This window comes from Lepidochelys kempii, chromosome 6 (assembly GCF_965140265.1).
Source record: "Lepidochelys kempii isolate rLepKem1 chromosome 6, rLepKem1.hap2, whole genome shotgun sequence".
Classification (NCBI taxonomy): domain Eukaryota; kingdom Metazoa; phylum Chordata; order Testudines; family Cheloniidae; genus Lepidochelys; species Lepidochelys kempii.
The window spans coordinates 119,748,673-119,767,294 of NC_133261.1; the positions used below are offsets into that span (position 1 = coordinate 119,748,673).

An 18,622-nucleotide genomic window follows, 5' to 3' on the forward strand; every position below is an offset into this window, starting at 1 on the left:
AGTTGTAAGGCTGCATTCCTGATCTGTTCCCGGCAAAAGCATCACACAGACAGACCAAAACCTTTGTTCACCCCTCCCTCCAGATTTGAAAGTATCTCTTTCCCTCATTGGTCATTTTGGGTCAGGTGCCAGCGAGGTTACCTTAGCTTCTTAACCCTTTACAGGTGAAAGGGTTTTGCCTCTGGCCAGGAGGGATTTTATAGCACTGTATACAGAAAGGTGGTTACCCTTCCCTTTATATTTGACTGTGACTTTTGCACTTAGGAGCCTAAGTCTCATTGAAAGAGACCTAGGATCCAAAATTCATTATGCCTTGCAATGCTGAACAGAGCAATGCCTAAATACCTTTAAAAATCTGGGCCTAAATTCAGAATAATTGGGAACTGAAGAAAATTTGGGGAAGGGACTAATTGGTTTGTTGAAGAGCAGTGTATATGTGTGGTTTAATAAATGTGTCCTGCTCTTTTGCAGGTAAAGGCGATGTGTTTGGCGATATCTTCTGGAAGGAAACCACTTTGGCCCATGCGTGTGCCAATGTCCGGGCACTGACGTACTGCGATTTACATATTATTAAACGGGAAGCCTTGCTGAAAGTTCTGGACTTTTATACAGCTTTTGCAAACTCCTTCTCCAGGAATCTCACGCTCACTTGCAATCTGAGGAAACGGGTAATGCACTTGGTCTAATTCTCACCATTTCTAGGGGAAAAGTGATTGAGAACCGCTCACAAAGTCTGTGTGGCAAATAGCAATCCCAAATTTAGTCTTGATGTTTTCAGGTCAGTGCAGATTAACTAGACTTTCAGTAAAAGCTGTGGCTGTTCATTAATGGTGGCTCCTTAAAAGCTCCCTGTAGATCTGAAGTTCAGAGTATCTGCCGATGAGGGTGACATATGAATGACACTTATTTTCTTTTTTCATTCCTTTTACATCATATATAAGGCTGTGTTTTATAGTCCAATATAATCCAAATTATTACTTCTTCCAAAATGAAGTTCACTCTCCCATCTACTAAAATCTAGATCAGAGGCCTTGCTGATGGGACATGGACCAACTAAGAGGAATTTATTGATGTGAAATAATAAATTATACTCCACAAAGGTATTATGTTAATACCCGCTTCTCTTGCTTACTCAGTTTAGAATTTTAATATGTCGAGGTTAATCAATCTTGACAGTGATTTTATATTCACAACTCTCTCTTTTTTTAACCCACCTTCTCATTTTATAATCAATCAGCAAAGCTCACTATCCATGAGTCATTTCAAAGAACACTCGATCTGAAAATTAATTAGCTATAAAGATGTATCTTGAAAATAAGTTAACAGATCCTTTAATTCGCATTGCAGCTGCAAAATTTAATCTTTATGGAGGTGCTTTTAAAGATTGATGAGGATCATATACATTTGATTTGCATAGGAAAATCTCATAACAGTGATTTATAGATTATTGAGCGTTAACTGAAATCCTTTTACAGTTGAAATGGATCTTTTTTTTTCTATAGCTGCATCTAGGGCATCTCATCTGAAGTTACTGTAAGGCTATGATGATTTTTTAAAGACAATTCAGCCATAGAGAAAAAGGTGCTCAATGCTTATAGTAAAATAGGAATTGCGCAGCTGGACTGGTGGTTCATTGAGCCTAGTATCATTCTGGCAACAGTAGCTTGTACAAGATGCTGCCCAGAAAAAAGAATGATGGTTCTTTAGTGCTGTCAATGCAGCCAGCAAAGTACAGGATGTAGGGAAGTGACTCAGCAGGGGGAGAGTTGGGAGAGGTTAAAATGGGCCTACAGATGCACCCAGTCTGAGTTAAGGCCGAAAAAGAGAGCACAGCAAAAATCCAGTTTAGGTTTAAGATTGTCATCTTACCCTCTCTTGTAATTCCCACCTTGCTACCTGCAATGTGCTATGAATTGCTAGTCCAGAGCTGAAAACGCTGCTCAAGAACCTGGGCAGAACCAGGACAGATGTGAGACCAGGGAAGAAATGCTTGAAGGCAATTTCATGGGACAAGCTAATACAACTCATGCTGTGTCAAAATATAAATTTTGCTTCTTGTGACTAAAAACCTGTCACTTAAACTGACTTCCTAAAACTACACCTTTTCCTCTGGAGGCATGCCAGAGCTTTGCATTACCGAAAGCAATGTGAACACTTTGCTGACAAAGCAGTGGACTGCAATTCCGCTATTCACATAGCGGAAATTTCCCTTCCTCCAAGGAGGAAGAGGGCCTTCTGGCAGTGGGACCAGTGTGCTCCACAAGGTGGGGTGCAATATAAGGGATGGCTGCACAGATACAGATGTGCAATGCAGAACCGAGTTCCCTGCATGCTAACCCCTACGGACCAGGAGGTGCAGTCTGGCGAGCGCCCACAGTGTGGCTGCATGGAGCACTTAGACATGGATCCTCTGTGTTACAGCCATGGTAGTTACTACGCAGGGGCTGTAGTAATGGTGGTGGAGTGCCTATGCAGGCACTTGACACCCTGACGGTAATGGTGGGAGAATTCTTTTCACTGGTGGAATTACCCAGAGCAAAGCCTGGTATTTGGACTGAGCGTTGGAAGGGAAGATTTGTGCCAGGAGGATTTTCTTGCTGTGGCTGAAAGCAAAGAGGAGCTGAATTTCATAGTGAAGCTTATAAAGAAAGATATGTAGATTGGCTTTCACGGGAGAGGAGAGAGAGATCCCTGTTGGGTATGTAGGGCAGCAGTAAATATGAATGGATTGGCAGTAAAAGGTTCTGAAGAACGTGGCTATGTGGAATCACACATGATGTCTATCTGTAGCTTCTCAACATCCAGGAACTAGGTTTGGTGGGGGGAAAGGCCTTTTCCTAAAAGAACAATGCTGGGATATTCAGCCAGTCTGGTGCAGGGATTTCCTGTGCTTCATTCCTAGGCACTAGATAGATTTTTATGCTCTTAAACACCATACCCCAATCCAAAATCCAATTAAGTAAGTGACTTCAGTGGGTTTTGGATTAAGTTCCATCGGCAGAAAATGTTCATGCTTCCCCTTGTGTTCTATACTAGGGACAAAACAGTTAGTTTAAAGGTTCATTTCTTAGAAAATGTGGCCCTAACTATCCAACAAATGGTCCCATCAAGTGGGCAGAAGCAGTCGATCAGGTCACAAGAGATTGGACTGACAGGGCTGCACAATTGTATGACAGCAATTTGTGCAGTAGTCATTTAACCTAAATGGAAAGAAAATCATTTTCTCCTTTAATTGATTTGAACAGAAATATATTTAACATCTTTTTTTTAGTTAAGTCATCACTTCTAAGAGTCACCATTTAATTATAACAAACATCAACTGCTGGCTCTTCTGTGCTCAAGAAGATGGTTGTTTGTTTGCTCTCACTGTAGCAAACGCAGAGGTACAGAGAATTGTTCCCCCATCTGGTTTATTGCTTTACACGTGCGCACACATTTCTAAAGCACTCTTTGCTTCAGCAAGCATTAAGATTTAATCCACAGACTGTACAGCAATTGAGGCATTTAAAAGGCTAATAAATTAGTAATAGTACTAAGCCTGAAAGGTTAGTTCCACATGACAAGAAAAGAGACAGACACATTGAGGTGGAGAAATAATGTTTTCTCACTCCCCAATAATATCCAGAGACCTGGCATGTTGAATAACTTACTTAACAGAGCTGTGCAGCGTGGTATTACCAACTCAAGATATTTTGTTGTTGTTGTTGTTGGTTAGATAGTTCATCCATCACAATAAATTTATGGGCCCATAAAATGAGAGTGGCTGCTAGCTTTTCACTAATCCGGACTGCAAGGCAGGAACAGAACTTGGAACTTTTTTCAAGTAGAGAAAATAATTAAACTAGAAATATTCTTGAAAACTGTAATGAGATTCATGTCCATCTCTGAAAACTAAAGGTTAAAGACCAGCGCTTCGAAGGGCCCATCAATCAGTTACTAACTTCCGATGTGGGAGAGAATATTTATAACATGTAATTCATGAAATGCCTTTTGAGAATCTGTGCTCTTTGGATTAGGGCCTTGTTTTACAAGCTTGGCCTGTGGAGCAATCAGAGCAATCAGACCCTGGCAAGTGGAGTTAAAAAAAAAATTGTTAGTAAAGAGTCAAACACACAAAAATGAACATACTATTGGCGGCCAACATTTTACAAGACCTATTTTGAGTCAGCAAATAGGTTCCTGAAGAAAACAAGTACTTAGTTCAAATATTTTTAAATACACAGGTTTCCAGATCTTGCTACCACTTCCAACTAGTGGCAAAATCCCCAGGTAGCAGAGAGATTGTCATATATTATATATTTTGTACGGTGTGCATTACAGTATGGGGTGTTGCCATTGACTTCAGTGAGGCCAATATTTCACCCGTGTTTTTTAAATATAAATGATTGCATGCTGTTATTTTCCACAGTGTCTGATCCAGTGCACAGGATAGATGGTGCTCAGGGACTGAAAAAGGGATGTGTGATGAATAAGACTGTACCTATAGGATCTCTGGCATATTCACTGTTGGAATGTGTGTTAGAGAATGCGGCATAGGAATGCAAAGAGAGAGAGGATACATTTAAGGCAGTTGGAATGTCTTTATATATAAATATATAATGGATGATGTATAATTCATCTAACACAGTTTAAACATGTGAGGTTATTTACCTGCAGATCCTCAGGTCATGTCATGTCATGGCCCATTGTTTTTCTCTATACTTGAAATTAGAACAATTTATTTTTTAATCAGTTCCCTGTTTTTTGCTAGTGATTTTTAATCTTAGACCTTAAAAATACCATTGTTTTCATTTAAGCCAAATACTTGTATCTCTTCAAAGCGAGTTTCATATTAACGTCTTTGTTGGTATCCACATTCTTGTCCATTTTGGAGGCTTTCCTGAAAGCAAACTAAATGAGCATGTGGATTTAAGAACATATTAAAATTGGGGAACCTAGAACTATATAACTTCCAGAGTTCATGCATAGTTCCATCTGCTTAAAAGTGTCCTGGGGATCTCTGATACTTTTGCATGTTTGCTGTGAAAAGTCATTCAGCACGGTGGCAGTCTACTTTGCATACAATTGTTCCCACTTTATTCAATGCAGTTTTGCCATTTATAATGAGCCTTTGTGTTGTGAGTTTATTGCACTTTTCAAAATAGATTCTGCACTCAGCTTTTCTTTGGCAATTGGTTGATAAAGAACATAGCATGGTGGATGTAGACTTCCTCCTTGTTAAAGGGTTCAAAAGACTTGCCTTTGAGACTAAGATCAAATTACTGGTCTCATTTAATCTAGGACTTTGGGCTAAATGGAATGGAAACTTTTGGGATGAGGCATTAGATCAATACAATTTTATGTTGGATGACTAATACTAAAATTTTTTTGGTCGCTTCTCATATGTGCATCATTTGAGTGTTTCGTAAGAAATACTGTAAGGATGTTGAGGGGCTTTGCCACCCATTTGGGGTTGGGAGGAGATTACCAAGAGGTATACTAAGTATAAACTGCAGTGGTGAACTATAAAAACTTGCCACTTTTCCCTTAAATTAATACAGTTACCATAGCATTCACTCATACTCCCCTATACTTTAATATAGGATGCTGTAGACACTACAGTAAGGTTATTTAGGTCAGTTTGTGAGTCCCCGCATTTACATTAGGCAGCAGTTACTCAGACTTAGTCCAATTAAAGTTGATGGGGTTATTTGCGTTCACAGTCTGGCCCTTATATAACTCAGGCAATTGGTGAGCTTTCCTATTCCTGAGATAAGCTGCCTCACCCCATTGGTGAATCCTTAGAAACGGTGATTCACTGCTTGTCCTGTGACAGTGATTCCTCTTTTGAGGTGTCACCAGTGGTGACAAAAACAGAACCCATTTTGGTTAAATAATTTTCCACAGCATTATTAATTAAAAGAAGCTGTCCACGAATAATGGAAATAGATTAGTCAATGAAAGATCCTGTGGAATTCATGTCTCTGTCTCCATGAGTGAGAACAGACCACCACGTGTATTCTGGCACTGCATCCTGGCAATCCCGGTGACCAAACCTGTCATTGTTGATGTTTTTCTTTCTTATACGGAGCATGATTCTCTGCTCATTTTAAGTCAGCGGCACAGGATCAAGACTGTATGAAGTCAGAACCAATAGCCCAGTTTCTATTTTGGCTTATAGAGCTTGCTGGGCCTTTGACTCTAGTTTCATTTTCAAACTGTGGGTGGCTCGTGCCTAATGAATTTTCATTTGACCCACTTCTTGTTGATATCAATTCAGTTCAAATACTCAGACAAAAACATTTTTGTTTCTTTATATGTTTTTGGGCCATGGGTTATCCAACCAGTCACTTGCCACTTTGACCCAAGGCAGGGATGCTTAGAAGGCTTCTTGCACACAGCGTTGTGAAACGTACCTGCCCTTTCGTTTACCAAAGGCAAAGACAACAACTTCAGTCACAGCCCTCGCTTTGGGATGGCTAGTAACTGGCATTTGGCCTATGACAGCAGCAAACTGCAACCCATTCAGCTGGGCTAGCAAGTGACTAGGGTGGGAATGGAGCCAATAAGGGGGAGTGGAGCCTGCCTCTTCCCACCCACTTGTTCCAGTGTAAGCGAGTGCTCAACGCATTCTTACTACCGTGTGCTCGGACCCTAAGCCCAGGAGCCTGGTGGGCATGAATATAAAGGGGAGCTCACTCCCTCTTATATTCCTCATGAGTGCATAATCCAAGTCACAATTTAGCCTTGCTTTTGGAGTTCACCACACTTACCTCTCCATCCCTATCTGCAAAAGGAACGATCGTTTTACACTGTCCCTTCCCTTCCTCGCCCCTTAGCTGTCCTTGTTCTAGCTCGATGTGCTCTCCAGGGAAGTGAGGTCCTATAGATACAGGTTAGCTAGACTGTAGGGTAGAGCAGCCATGCTGGACAAAAATCAATATGATTTCATTTTCTTCACATCCTAACAGACCTCATGGTATCCTTTATGACCTTAAGAAGCTTTTGTATATGACAAAAATGTTTTATCACCTGTTTTTGTTTTAGTGACAATTCCTTCCAGGTTCTTCCTCTAGAACCTGCCGTTATGTTAGCTTCTGATCCTAGTCACTTAACTTCTGAGTGGTGAAGAGCTACTGCATCTAATGGCAGTTAATTACGGTGCAGCACTCTGATGTTAGATTATGATGTTTGCAGTGAAGCATTGTGTCAGTATCCAATCAGGTGGCATCTCTCTGACCCCATCTCATGACAAAGGGCCCAATTCTGCAACCTTTAGCCACCCTGAGTACACAATGGGTATGTCTACACAGTAAGTGAGGGTGTGATTGTAGCATGACTAGGCAGTGCCCATGCCAACTTTAATGTAAACTGAACAGATAACAGCAGTAATGTAGGCATGGTGGCATGGGCTTTTATATGGACTAGCCACTGGAGTATTTACCAGCTCCCTGGGCTTGATTTCTTGTTGCTAGACCACGCTACCTTCTTCTATTGTTACTTGTGCTAGCTAGATTAAAGCTAGCATGGATATGTTTGTCTGTGTGACAATCACACCCTCATTTGCCATGTAGACACTCATAGAATCATAGAATATCAGGGTTGGAAGGGACCCCAGAAGGTCATCTAGTCCAACCCCCTGCTTGAAGCAGGACCAATTCCCAGTTAAATCATCCCAGCCAGGGCTTTGTCAAGCCTGATCTTAAAAACCTCTAAGGAAGGAGATTCTACCACCTCCCTAGGTAACGCATTCCAGTGTTTCACCACCCTCATAGTGAAAAAGTTTTTCCTAATATCCAATCTAAACCTCCCCCACTGCAACTTGAGACCATTACTCCTCGTTCTGTCATCTGCTACCATTGAGAACAGTCTAGAGCCATCCTCTTTGGAACCCCCTTTCAGGTAGTTGAAAGCAGCTATCAAATCCCACCTCATTCTTCTCTTCTGCAGACTAAACAATCCCAGCTCCCTCAGCCGCTCCTCATAAGTCATGTGTTCTAGACCCCTAATCATTTTTGTTGCCCTTCGCTGGACTCTCTCCAATTTATCCACATCCTTCTTGTAGTGTGGGGCCCAAAACTGGACACAGTACTCCAGATGAGGCCTCACCAATGTCGAATAGAGGGGAACGATCACGTCCCTCGATCTGCTCGCTATGCCCCTACTTATACATCCCAAAATGCCATTGGCCTTCTTAGCAACAAGGGCACACTACTGACTCATATCCAGCTTCTCATCCACTGTCACCCCTAGGTCCTTTTCTGCAGAACTGCTGCCTAGCCATTCGGCCCCTAGTCTGTAGCCACTCCCTTTAGCCACATGAGCAGGCCCATCTGCTGCAGTGTAAAGTTACTGAATCAAGCTCGGAGTTTCTCAGCAGCTCTGTCCTCCAATCTCTTGGCTGATGAGGGATGCCTCGCATTTTTGCACCCCTTCTAGGACACAGAGATTTGAATTTGAGGTGGCCAAAGCAGGGAAGTGGGTCGTTGGAGGGCTGCGGATGTCTCCGCCGGGTACAAGAACAGCATACGGATTCAAAGAGAAAACTGCTCTGGCTTTCATGTCACCCCAGTGGGCCGCTGCAGAAAGTTGTGGGACTATAAGCACACCTGCTCCTGCACCCGCTCCAGGGTGCAGCGTGTTCCCCACCCCAGGCATTTGGCCAGCTCCATGAGTTGATGCGGAGATGGCTGACAGGTTTGTAGTCCTGCCTCCTCCTTCCCCCTCAGGTACTCAGATAGCAGGGGGATGGACTAAAAACCTAGCTAGCTAGCAGCTCAGGGAGGGAATGCAGTCATACCTGCCTTTGCATGAGCTGCACAAGGGAGAGGGGGAAGGCTCCTAACGTGCTCTCACTGTGCTAACACTCACATAGGGGCCAGGCACGGTCTGCCCTGTAGATTGTATGTTTGAAGCTCACAGAAGCTTATGCTGAAATAAATTGGTTAGTCTCTAAGGTGCCACAAGTCCTCCTTTTCTTTTTATGTTTGAAGTGTAAACTGATCCAGAGGTTAACCAATGTGCTAACGGTGTTAATGCTATCCCGAGGCCACATTAATCCTGTAAGGGACTAGCTGGCTCCTTTTCTACTGTGGATGTAATCACTCTGTTAAATACCTACTCTAGAGGTCTGAATCCTGCTTGCATTTAAGCAAGTGGAAAAATACCCAGTGACTCCACTGACAGCAGGACTGGCCCAACTAGTAACCCTTGGCCACACCAAGGGTGGCCTGTTAATTTTCAATAGTTACAAAACTTCTCTTCCAAAATGTAAAACAAAAGAGCCTTTGATTTCATTTGTCAGGACAATATTTCAGTGGTGATTTTTTTTACTGGAGAATACAAGCCTGTTACAGTGCTTTTCCTTCAAGGGTCTTTTAATGTTACAGTACATGGGTGTACTTATGTGCATACAGACTGGGGAAAAAATCACATTTTTTTTTGCATGTTTAAGAGTCAGATCATCAGCTGATGTAAATGGAGTTATGCTGATTGACACCAGTGGAGGATTTAGCTCTCTGCTCTCTTTTTCAACCACGTGAAGAAATGCAATCTGAATGGATTAACAAATCTATTAATCCGTAATATGTAAGAGACCGAGCTCATTCATAGAAAAACAGGTTAAAGTCAATTACAATGGTCACTTGCACATGACTGAAAATTAATTACGTTAGCTTGTAGTTAGTTAAATTTATGAAGTTACACTGTGGGACGATCCAGCTCCAGGGTGATTTATTAAGGTGCACTATTTGTAAATTAATACCTATTTTATTCTGTTAACAATGCTCTCAAAATTAACGGATGCTTCTTATTTCACCCAAGCATTATGTAGGCTATCAAGTAACATTGATCAAAGATGGTTCTGTACACGACCTGCATGACCACTTAAATAAATAAAGGGGTTTATTTTAAGTTTTTGACCCTTTAAACATTTTTTAAAAAATAATGTTATGGTGTTTCTTCTCTGTTGTGTGAAACTGATACTTTCATCTCCCTCTTCCGCAGCTGGGAGGGAATAAGAGTATGCTGTGCTGCAGAAAGTGGAGGACCAATATCTCCATTTTAATTTTGTTTATTGACAGTAAGATAGCTTGGGTATTGCTCTCCTTTGATATTATTGGGAAAAAAAACCAACAGTGCAACTAGCAGCAAACTCCAGCAAAACTCCACTTCCAACACAGTCCAATAGGTGGGACATTCTACATCCAAACCATCCTGTATAAACAATCACCTCCATCCTCTTAAAAAAGTCAGGCGAACAGATGGTCCTTGCAGATCCAGCTCTTTCAGACCAAAGCGGGAAGCTGCTTCCACAGCTGAAAACACTACCGCCTGCCCCTTCTCTGTTAAATGCAGGAAACTGCTTCTCAAGGCTCTCCTCCTACCTCAACTGCAGCGGTATGGCATTGAGAGAGTCGGCGGGTCCCACTCAAGTAGCTTTTGCCATTCGTGAGTAATGAGCCCATCCCAATCTTGTGGTGATAAAATCTTTAAACCACAGTGTCATATATTCTACTCATTTATGTATACAGACATGTGGTGTGAATTTGTGTATGTATGTGGGTAGGATAGTAACTCTTAATCTGTGGGAACTCACTGTTTGGGAGAATGAAAAATATAATCATCTGGATCTTTTTTGTTTGGGTCTCACTTATTGGGCTGGGACAGAACCACTGAGAGCAGATTTTTGAAAAAGAATCTTGATTGCCACTTTAATCTCTCCCTCACTGGCAAATCATTCTGCTAGTATTTTGTTGACTCTGGTTCTCTAGGTTGTTCTGCTACTATAATACTTTCCCACCTCATGGGTCTTCACTCTCTATTTCTGTTCACAAATCGGTCTTTTGAGTCTAGAAATATGGTGCTTGGATTCTTCTTCAGTTAGGCATATATCCAAAAGAAGTGGAGAGGGGTTTTTACAAGGTTGGAATTTCGTTCATTTTGCTGCCCATTGATTGTGCTGAAGAACTGCCCTGTCAGGTCTATGAAAACAGTAGAGTTCAATAAAGCTTATTGGTTGAATGGTGGCAGTTCAAAGGGGAGAGCCTTCCTTGTTTGTACGTGTGTGGTGGGGGAGGGATAGAGAAATCCAAGAACACTACGGAGGAATTCTTATTGAATAGAAAACAAAGCTAATGCTTAGAAAGCTGTTTGGGTTAACTGGGAACAGGAGCATATCAGACAATCACTGCAAGCCTTCTACAAGCGCCTTGCCTCAGATATTGCCTCATGTGGAATAACCCATAGGAGAACTAAAGCTGGGTGGAAAAAATCCATTTAGTTGAGAACATGGGTTTTTCAACACATCATGTTCACATCACTTCAGGCTTGACAAAGCCCTGGCTGGGATGATTTAACTGGGAATTGGTCCTGCTTTGAGCAGGGGGTTGGACTAGATGACCTTCTGGGGTCCCTTCCAACCCTGATATTCTATGATTCTATGTGGTCAGGGAGGTGGGATTGGTTTGCTACCCACAGAACAGACAGGATATCCCTGCCCCATGTGAAATCCCTTGCACCTCAGGACATCTGTGTGTAGCTCCAGATAATCAATGCTGCTTCTCCGATCTTGGGTTTCCAGTGCCTCCCAAAGAGCCATGCTATCATGGCTTCTTCACCTGTGCCTAGCCTAGTGCATCCAGGGGACTTGGAAGGTGTGGAACCAGAGGACATTTATGCTACTGCTGAGAGAAGCCAGTTTACTCTGCAGTATCCCTGCTGGCTTCCAGAAGATTGGCACTTCTGAAAGTGGTTCCCCCGTAGTTCTGCCCTACCCCTGACCAACTATGGAACCGTCCCCACTCAAAACCCACAGAAGTTCAAGTAAGCAGAGTGTGCGTAGACAGGATCCCATGGGGAATGAGGACCAAGTCTATATTACCTCAGCCTCCTTTCAGACATCCTTTCACCCAAAGCTATAGAATATCAAGGTTGGAAGGGACCTCAGGAGGTCATCTAGTCCAACTCCCTGCTCAAAGCAGGACCAATCCCCAACTAAATCATCCCAGCCAGGGCTTTGTCAAGCCTGACCTTGAAAACCTCTAAGGAAGGAGATTCCACCACCTCCCTAGGTAACCCATTCCAGTGCTTCACCACCCTCCTAGTGAACAAGTTTTTCCTAACATCCAACCTAAACCTCCCCCACTGCAACTTGAGACCATTACTCCTTGTTCTGTCATCTGCTACCACTAAGAACAGTCTAGATCCATCCTCTTTGGAACCCCCCTTCAGGTAGTTGAAAGCCGCTATCAAATCCCACCTCATTCTTCTCTTCTGCAGACTAAACAATCCCAGTTCCCTCAGCCTCTCCTCATAAGTCATGTGCTCCAGCCCCCTAATCATTTTTGTTGCCCTTTGCTGGACTCTTTCCAATTTTTTGACATCCTTCTTGTAGTGTGGGGCCCAAAACTGGACACAGTACTCCAGATGAGGCCTCACCAGTGTCGAATAGAGGGGAACGATCATGTCCCTCAATCTGCTGGCAATGCCCCTACTTATACAACCTATAGCGGTGCTGGACTCACCCCTGCGGCACCTCCTGCTGGTCATCCAGGGAATTAACGTTCCAGCCTCCAGAATGCCCTCTGCAGGCTGGTGTCCTGCTTGCTGCTGGGGCCCAAGTCCCTCCTGAACCCCAGTGCCCCCTTTCACGCCGAGGTGCTGCCACCTACAGTACCCCACACAGATCTGGGTCTCCCCTTCCCAGGGAACCCCCAACCCTTTACCCCCACCTCGCCTCTTCTCCCACAGGGAACAGGGGCTAGGGGATGACTGGCAGTGGCCATAGACTGCAGTGTAAGCGCCACTCATCATAGGCAAGGGGGGTTTGGACCTGCTGCCCTCTGCAACTCCAGTACCTATTTGACCTTCCACTAGGCCTGCAGCCTGGGGGTTTCCAGGCCAGAGCTCCCCAGCTCCTCTGGTCTTCCCCCATCCCTGCTAAACCTCAGGTAGCTTGGTATGCTCCCAGCAGCCAGGTCCGTCCCTCACAACAGGCTAGAGAGAGGGTCCTTCTGCTTCTGGCTTCACTGGCTTTTATAGGGCCAGCTGGAAATAAAGACAGAGAGGACTGTGGGAGAAGAGGAGTATATGAATAAACAGTATGAGAAAAAGTAATGCACTGATAAGAGGCATTCTTTCTTAAATGCAGTGGCTCAGCTTCTGTTTACCTTCCAGCATGATGTTCATTACTCCAGTATTAGTGGTCCCAGTTTATTTGCAGGACTTTCCACAAGTTCCCTGCCCATACTGACAGCTATTCCCACAACAAGAGCTGGTTGAATGTAAGTCAGTCATTTAGAAACCACTTTTCCAGGCTTTCCCTGCACAGCTCTTAAACTGATATAGCTTGCTAATCACAGCAACATGCTAACACTAAAAAGGGACCAACCAACTGGTGATTGCTAAGTTTGAAGGGATGGGCTGGTTTTGTTTTTGGTTTTTTATTTTAACTAAGATTAATGAGTTAACGCAAACTTTTTGGGAAAGTTTCTTTTTCCCTCCACATATAATTTAACAACATTTTCCAGCACGTAGCATTTCTTTGCGGTGATAACCAGTGCAAAAGTCGTGTTCGGTTAAGGTAAATGTTAAGCATAAGGGGTTCACACTGGCTGTTGCAGACTAGTGAAAAGGAAGTGACCAGTTAAGGGTTAGCAGGCAGGAGGGTGCATCACAAATTGTTGTGAGCCATAAAACCAGCCTCTCTGTTAAGTCCATGGTTTTTAGTGTCCAGCAGATTTGTGAATTGTAGTTCGCAGGCTCATCTTTTGAAGGTGTTATGCAGGTTTCCGTTGAGGATGAGGACTGAGAGGTCAAATATGGTGCTTTATAAAATGTGTTTGCCCACGGGTGATATGGTGTTTTTGTCTTTTATCATTTTTCTGCGTGAGTTCATTGGGGAGTGTAGTGATGTTGTGGCCTTTGATGCACTTGATGAGCTACACCACATGTTGGGATAGGCATGTGTGGGACTCCGGTATCTTGAAAGGCGTGTCGGGGGAGGGGGTTATTGATCATAGAAGCATAGGTTTTGCATCTGTTTTGACAGGGTCTGGTGCTGCTTTGTGTTGATGCGTCCTGGTCTGTGGGGAGCTTGCTCCTGACGATGGGTTTGGTGAGGTTGTGGGGTTGTTTGAAGGCCAGAACAGAGGGGTTGGGAAAAATTTCTTTCAGGATGTGATCCCCATCAAATATGGGTTGTAAGTGTTTGATGATACCCCATATGGGGTCTAGTGTGGTATGGTAGGTGACAACTATGGATATGCAATCAGTGGGGGATTTCCCCCCCCCATATTGAAGCAATTTCTTCTGGGATATTTGGGTGGCCCTGTTCATGGTGTGATCTACAGTACTTCTCTGGTGGAGTGTCCTTGTTTAGAGAAGGTGGTTATAAGTGTGTTTAGGTGTGTACCCTGGACTTTCTCTTCAGAGAAAATTAGACTCATAGACTTTAAGGCCAGAAGGGACCATCATGATCCTCTAGTCTGACCTCTTGCACCTTGCAGCCACAGAACTTTATCCACCCACTCCTGCAATAGACCCCTAACCTGTGGCTGAGTTACTGAAGTCCTCAAATCGTGATTCAAGTTACAGAGAAACCACCATTTACACTAGCCGAAACCTACAAGTGACCTGTGCCCCTTACTGCAGAGGAAGGCAAAAGCACCCCCCGGTCTCTGTCAGTCTGACTAAAGGGAAAATTCCTTCCCCACCCCAATTAGACACTGAGTATTTAGGCAAGACTCACCAGCCAGACACCTGGGAAAGAATTCTCTGTACTAACTCAGAGCTCTCCCTATCCAGTGTCCCATTGCTGTTGGGGATATTTGCTGCTAGCAGTCGCAGATCGGCTGCATGCCATTGTAGGCAGTCTCATCATTTCATGCCCTCCATAAACTTACCAAGCTCAGTCTTTTTGCCCCCACTGCTCCCCTTGGAATGGTTAGAAACCATCTAATTTCTTGTTGATGGCCAGTTTATAACCATTTATTCTTATGTCACCATTGGTGCTTCACTTAAATATTGCCTCTCCCTGCCTGGTATTTAGGTTTTCCATTCCTCTGATCATCATAGTAGCTCTTCCCTGTGCCAGTTCCAGTTTGAATTCATCTTTCTTACACATGGGAGACCAGAACTGCACACAGTGTTCCACATGAGGTCTCACCAGTGCCTTGTATAATGGTAAAAAGAAAAGGAGGACTTGTGGCACCTTAGAGACTAACCAATTTATTTGAGCATAAGCTTCCGTGAGCTTCTGAATGCATCTGATGAAGTGAGCTGTAGCTCACGAAAGCTTATGCTCAAATAAATTGGTTAGTCTCTAAGGTGCCACAAGTCCTCCTTTTCTTTTTGCGAATACAGACTAACACAGCTGCTACTCTGAAACTTGTATAATGGTACTAACACTTCCCTGTCTTTACTGGAAATACCTTGCCTCATGCATCCTAAGATTGCATAGCCTTTTCACAGCCGCATCACACTGGCAGCTCATAGTCATTCTGTGATCAATCAATACACCAGGTCTTTCACTTCCTTTATCACTTCTAACTGATACATTTCCAGCTTATAACACAAATTCTTGTTGTTAGTCCCTAAGTGCATGCACCTTGTACTTTGTGCTATTAAATTTCATCACATTTCTCTTACTCCAGTTTTCAGTTATCCAGATCTTCTTGTATGGTATTCCAGTCTCTTCTGAATTTGAAATACCTCCTAACTTTGTGTCATCTGCATAAGAACGGCCATAATGGGTCAGACCAAAGGTCCATCTAGCCCAGTATCCTGTCTTTCGATAGTTGCCAATGCCAGGAGCCCCAGAGGGAATGAACAGAACAGGTAATCAGCAAGTGATCCATCCCCTGTTGCCCATTCCCAGCTTCTGGCAAACAGGCTAGGGACACCATCACTGCCCATCCTGGTTGATAGCCATTGATGGACCTATCCTCTATGAACTTATCTACGTTTTTGTTAACTCTGTTATAGTCTTGGCCTTCACAATATCCTCTGGCAAGAAGTTCCACAGGTTGACTGTGCGTGGTGTGAAAAAACACTTCCTTTTGTTTGTTTTAAACCTGCTGCCTATTAATTTGATTTGGTGAACCCTAGTTCTTGTGTTATGAGAAGGAGTAAATAACGCTCCCTTATTTACTTTCTCCACACTAGTCATGATTTTATAGACCTCTATCATATCCCCCCTTAGTCATCTCTTTTCCAAGCTGAAAAGTCCCAGTCTTATTAATCTCTCCTCAGATGGCGGCAGTTCCCTAACCCTAATCATTTTTGTTGCCCAATTTCTGAACCTTTTCCAATTCCAATCTGTTTTGAGATGGGGTGACCAAATCTGCACGCAGTATTCAAGATGTGGGCATACCATGGATTTATATAGAGGCAATGTGATACTTTCTGTCCTATCATCTATCCCTTTTTTAATCATTCCCAACATTCTGTTCGCTTTTTTGACTGCCACTGCACATTGAGTGGATGTTTTCAGAGAACTATCCACAATGACTCCAAGATCTCTTTCTTGAATGGTAACAGCTAATGTAGACCCCATACTTTTATATGTATTGTTGGGATTATGTTTTCCAATGTGCATTACTTTGCATTTGTCAACATTGAATTTCATCTTCCATTTTGTTGCCCAGTTTTGTGAAATCCTTTTGTAGCTCTTCGCAGTCTGCTTGGGACTTAACTATCTTGAATTGTTTTGTCATTATTGTTGGGTGTGCTTCAAGGCACTGGAGCGCTTGGTCCTACAGCGCATATTACCCAAGGTGGAGAGAATTTTGAGCCTCGACCAAGCTGGCTTTTGCCAAGGCCGTAGCACATGCGACCAAGTACTCACGCTGACCACATTTGTTGAAAATGGCTTCCAGAGAAACTTGAAAACAGACACTGTTTTCATCGATCAAACAACAGCGTATGATATGGTATGGCAAACTGGCTTGTTCGTGAAGGTATCACGGGTCCTGCTACCTTGGGTCACAGGTGTCGTTGAACTGTTCCTCCACGATAAGCAGTTCAGAGTCCATATGAGGGAGCAGACGAGTGCTTGGAGATGACAGAGCAATGGGTTATCCCAGAGCTTTATGCTTTCTCCAACCCTGTTCAACCTCTTTAATCAATGACCTGCCAACAACAAAGTCATGAAAGTTCATTTGTGCAGATGACATCTGTTGCGGTACCCAGGCCTGGACGTTTCACGAGCTTGATGCCACCTTAAACCAGGGCATGATAACGTTACCTGACTCCTGTAAGACTTGGCACCTCCAGCCAAGTGTCATAAAAACAGTTTCCAGTTTGTTCCATCTTCATCATGACAGTGCAACCTGAGAACTTCATGTTTATTTGAATGGTCAGAAGGTGAAGCATGAAGTAGAACCATTCTATTTAGGTGTGACCTTAGCCTGCACACTGAGTTACCATGCCCACCTGAAGTAGACTAAAGTTAAAGACTGAAGAATAGCAGCTAAAGTTAAGACATGCAACAATCTTCTTGGCAAACTGGCAGGTTTATCATGGGATGCTCATGCTCCAACTTTGCGGATGTCAGCTCTTCCCACCTCCTATTCAGTGGTGGAGTACTGCCCACCAGTCTGGAGTCGATCGTCACATACCAAACTGGTGGATACAAAGTTATATGCTGCCATGTGTATCCTCTCTGGCACCCTGCGTCCAACACCACTCCTGTGGCTTCCAGTTCTGAGCAACATTGCTCCTCCTCATAGCTAACGAGGTTGCCACTGGCAAGTTACTGGAGAAAGTACTTGCCAACTCAAGCCTGCCGCTGCACAATGACCTTTCTAAATCACTGCTGCACGTTTGCCATCATGTCGCCCATTATGGTCTCATGCACCACTCCAGAATGTTAGGGTGGAAACATTCTGGCGAGAGGAATGGATATCTGTTATAATCCCCAACCAGTCCCTCGTCGCCGACCCCGCAATTTGCCCGCCTGGTTTGGACCTGCCCCATCGCCAATGGTCCCTGTTGAACAGGTTCCAGACCAGGCAAGGTCTTTGTGCAGCCAACCAGTATCGCTGGGGTCTTTGTGACAGCCCTTTTGTGCAGCTGCAGCACAAGACAGCTGATGATGCACAGTGTCAGTGAATGCCTGCTGACTAGGTTCAGCGGTGGCCTCGAAGAACTGCATCACGCCACTGAAGATGCTGTTGCTTGGGTAGATGACTATGCACACACTAAACGAATAGTTTTGTCTCATCTGCAAATTTTACCACCTCACTGTTTACCCCTTTTTCCAGAAATTTGCAAATTTTATTAGTACACTTCCACTTTTTCTGCCAAGGTCATTAATAAAAATGTTAAATAAGATTGGTCCCAAGACCGATGCCTGAAGAACTCCACTAGTGACCTCCCTCCAGCCTGAAAGTTCATCTCTCAGCATGACTTTCACTAGTTCCTTACCCACCTTTCAGTTCTCATTATTAATCCCCATCTCCAATTTAACTTATAATTTCCCATGTGGAACTGTATCAAATGCCGTACTGGTATATTAGACCTACAGCATTTTCTTTGTCTAAAAAACCAGTTGTTTTCTCAAAGAAAGATATCAGGTTGATCTGGCATGATCTATCTTTTGTAAAACCGTGTTGTATTTTATCCCAATTACCGTTCACCTCTA

General features: G+C 43.5%; 1 protein-coding gene across 1 annotated transcript in view; it reads left to right on the top strand.

Moving 5' to 3' along the window:
- KCNH5 (potassium voltage-gated channel subfamily H member 5) overlaps positions 1-18,622 on the top strand; it is a 230,623-nt gene that overhangs the window by 185,403 nt on the left and 26,598 nt on the right. The window contains exon 10 of the mRNA XM_073350736.1: positions 472-668. Coding sequence (XP_073206837.1) covers positions 472-668 — 197 coding nt within the window. The remainder of the gene's footprint in view (positions 1-471; positions 669-18,622) is intronic.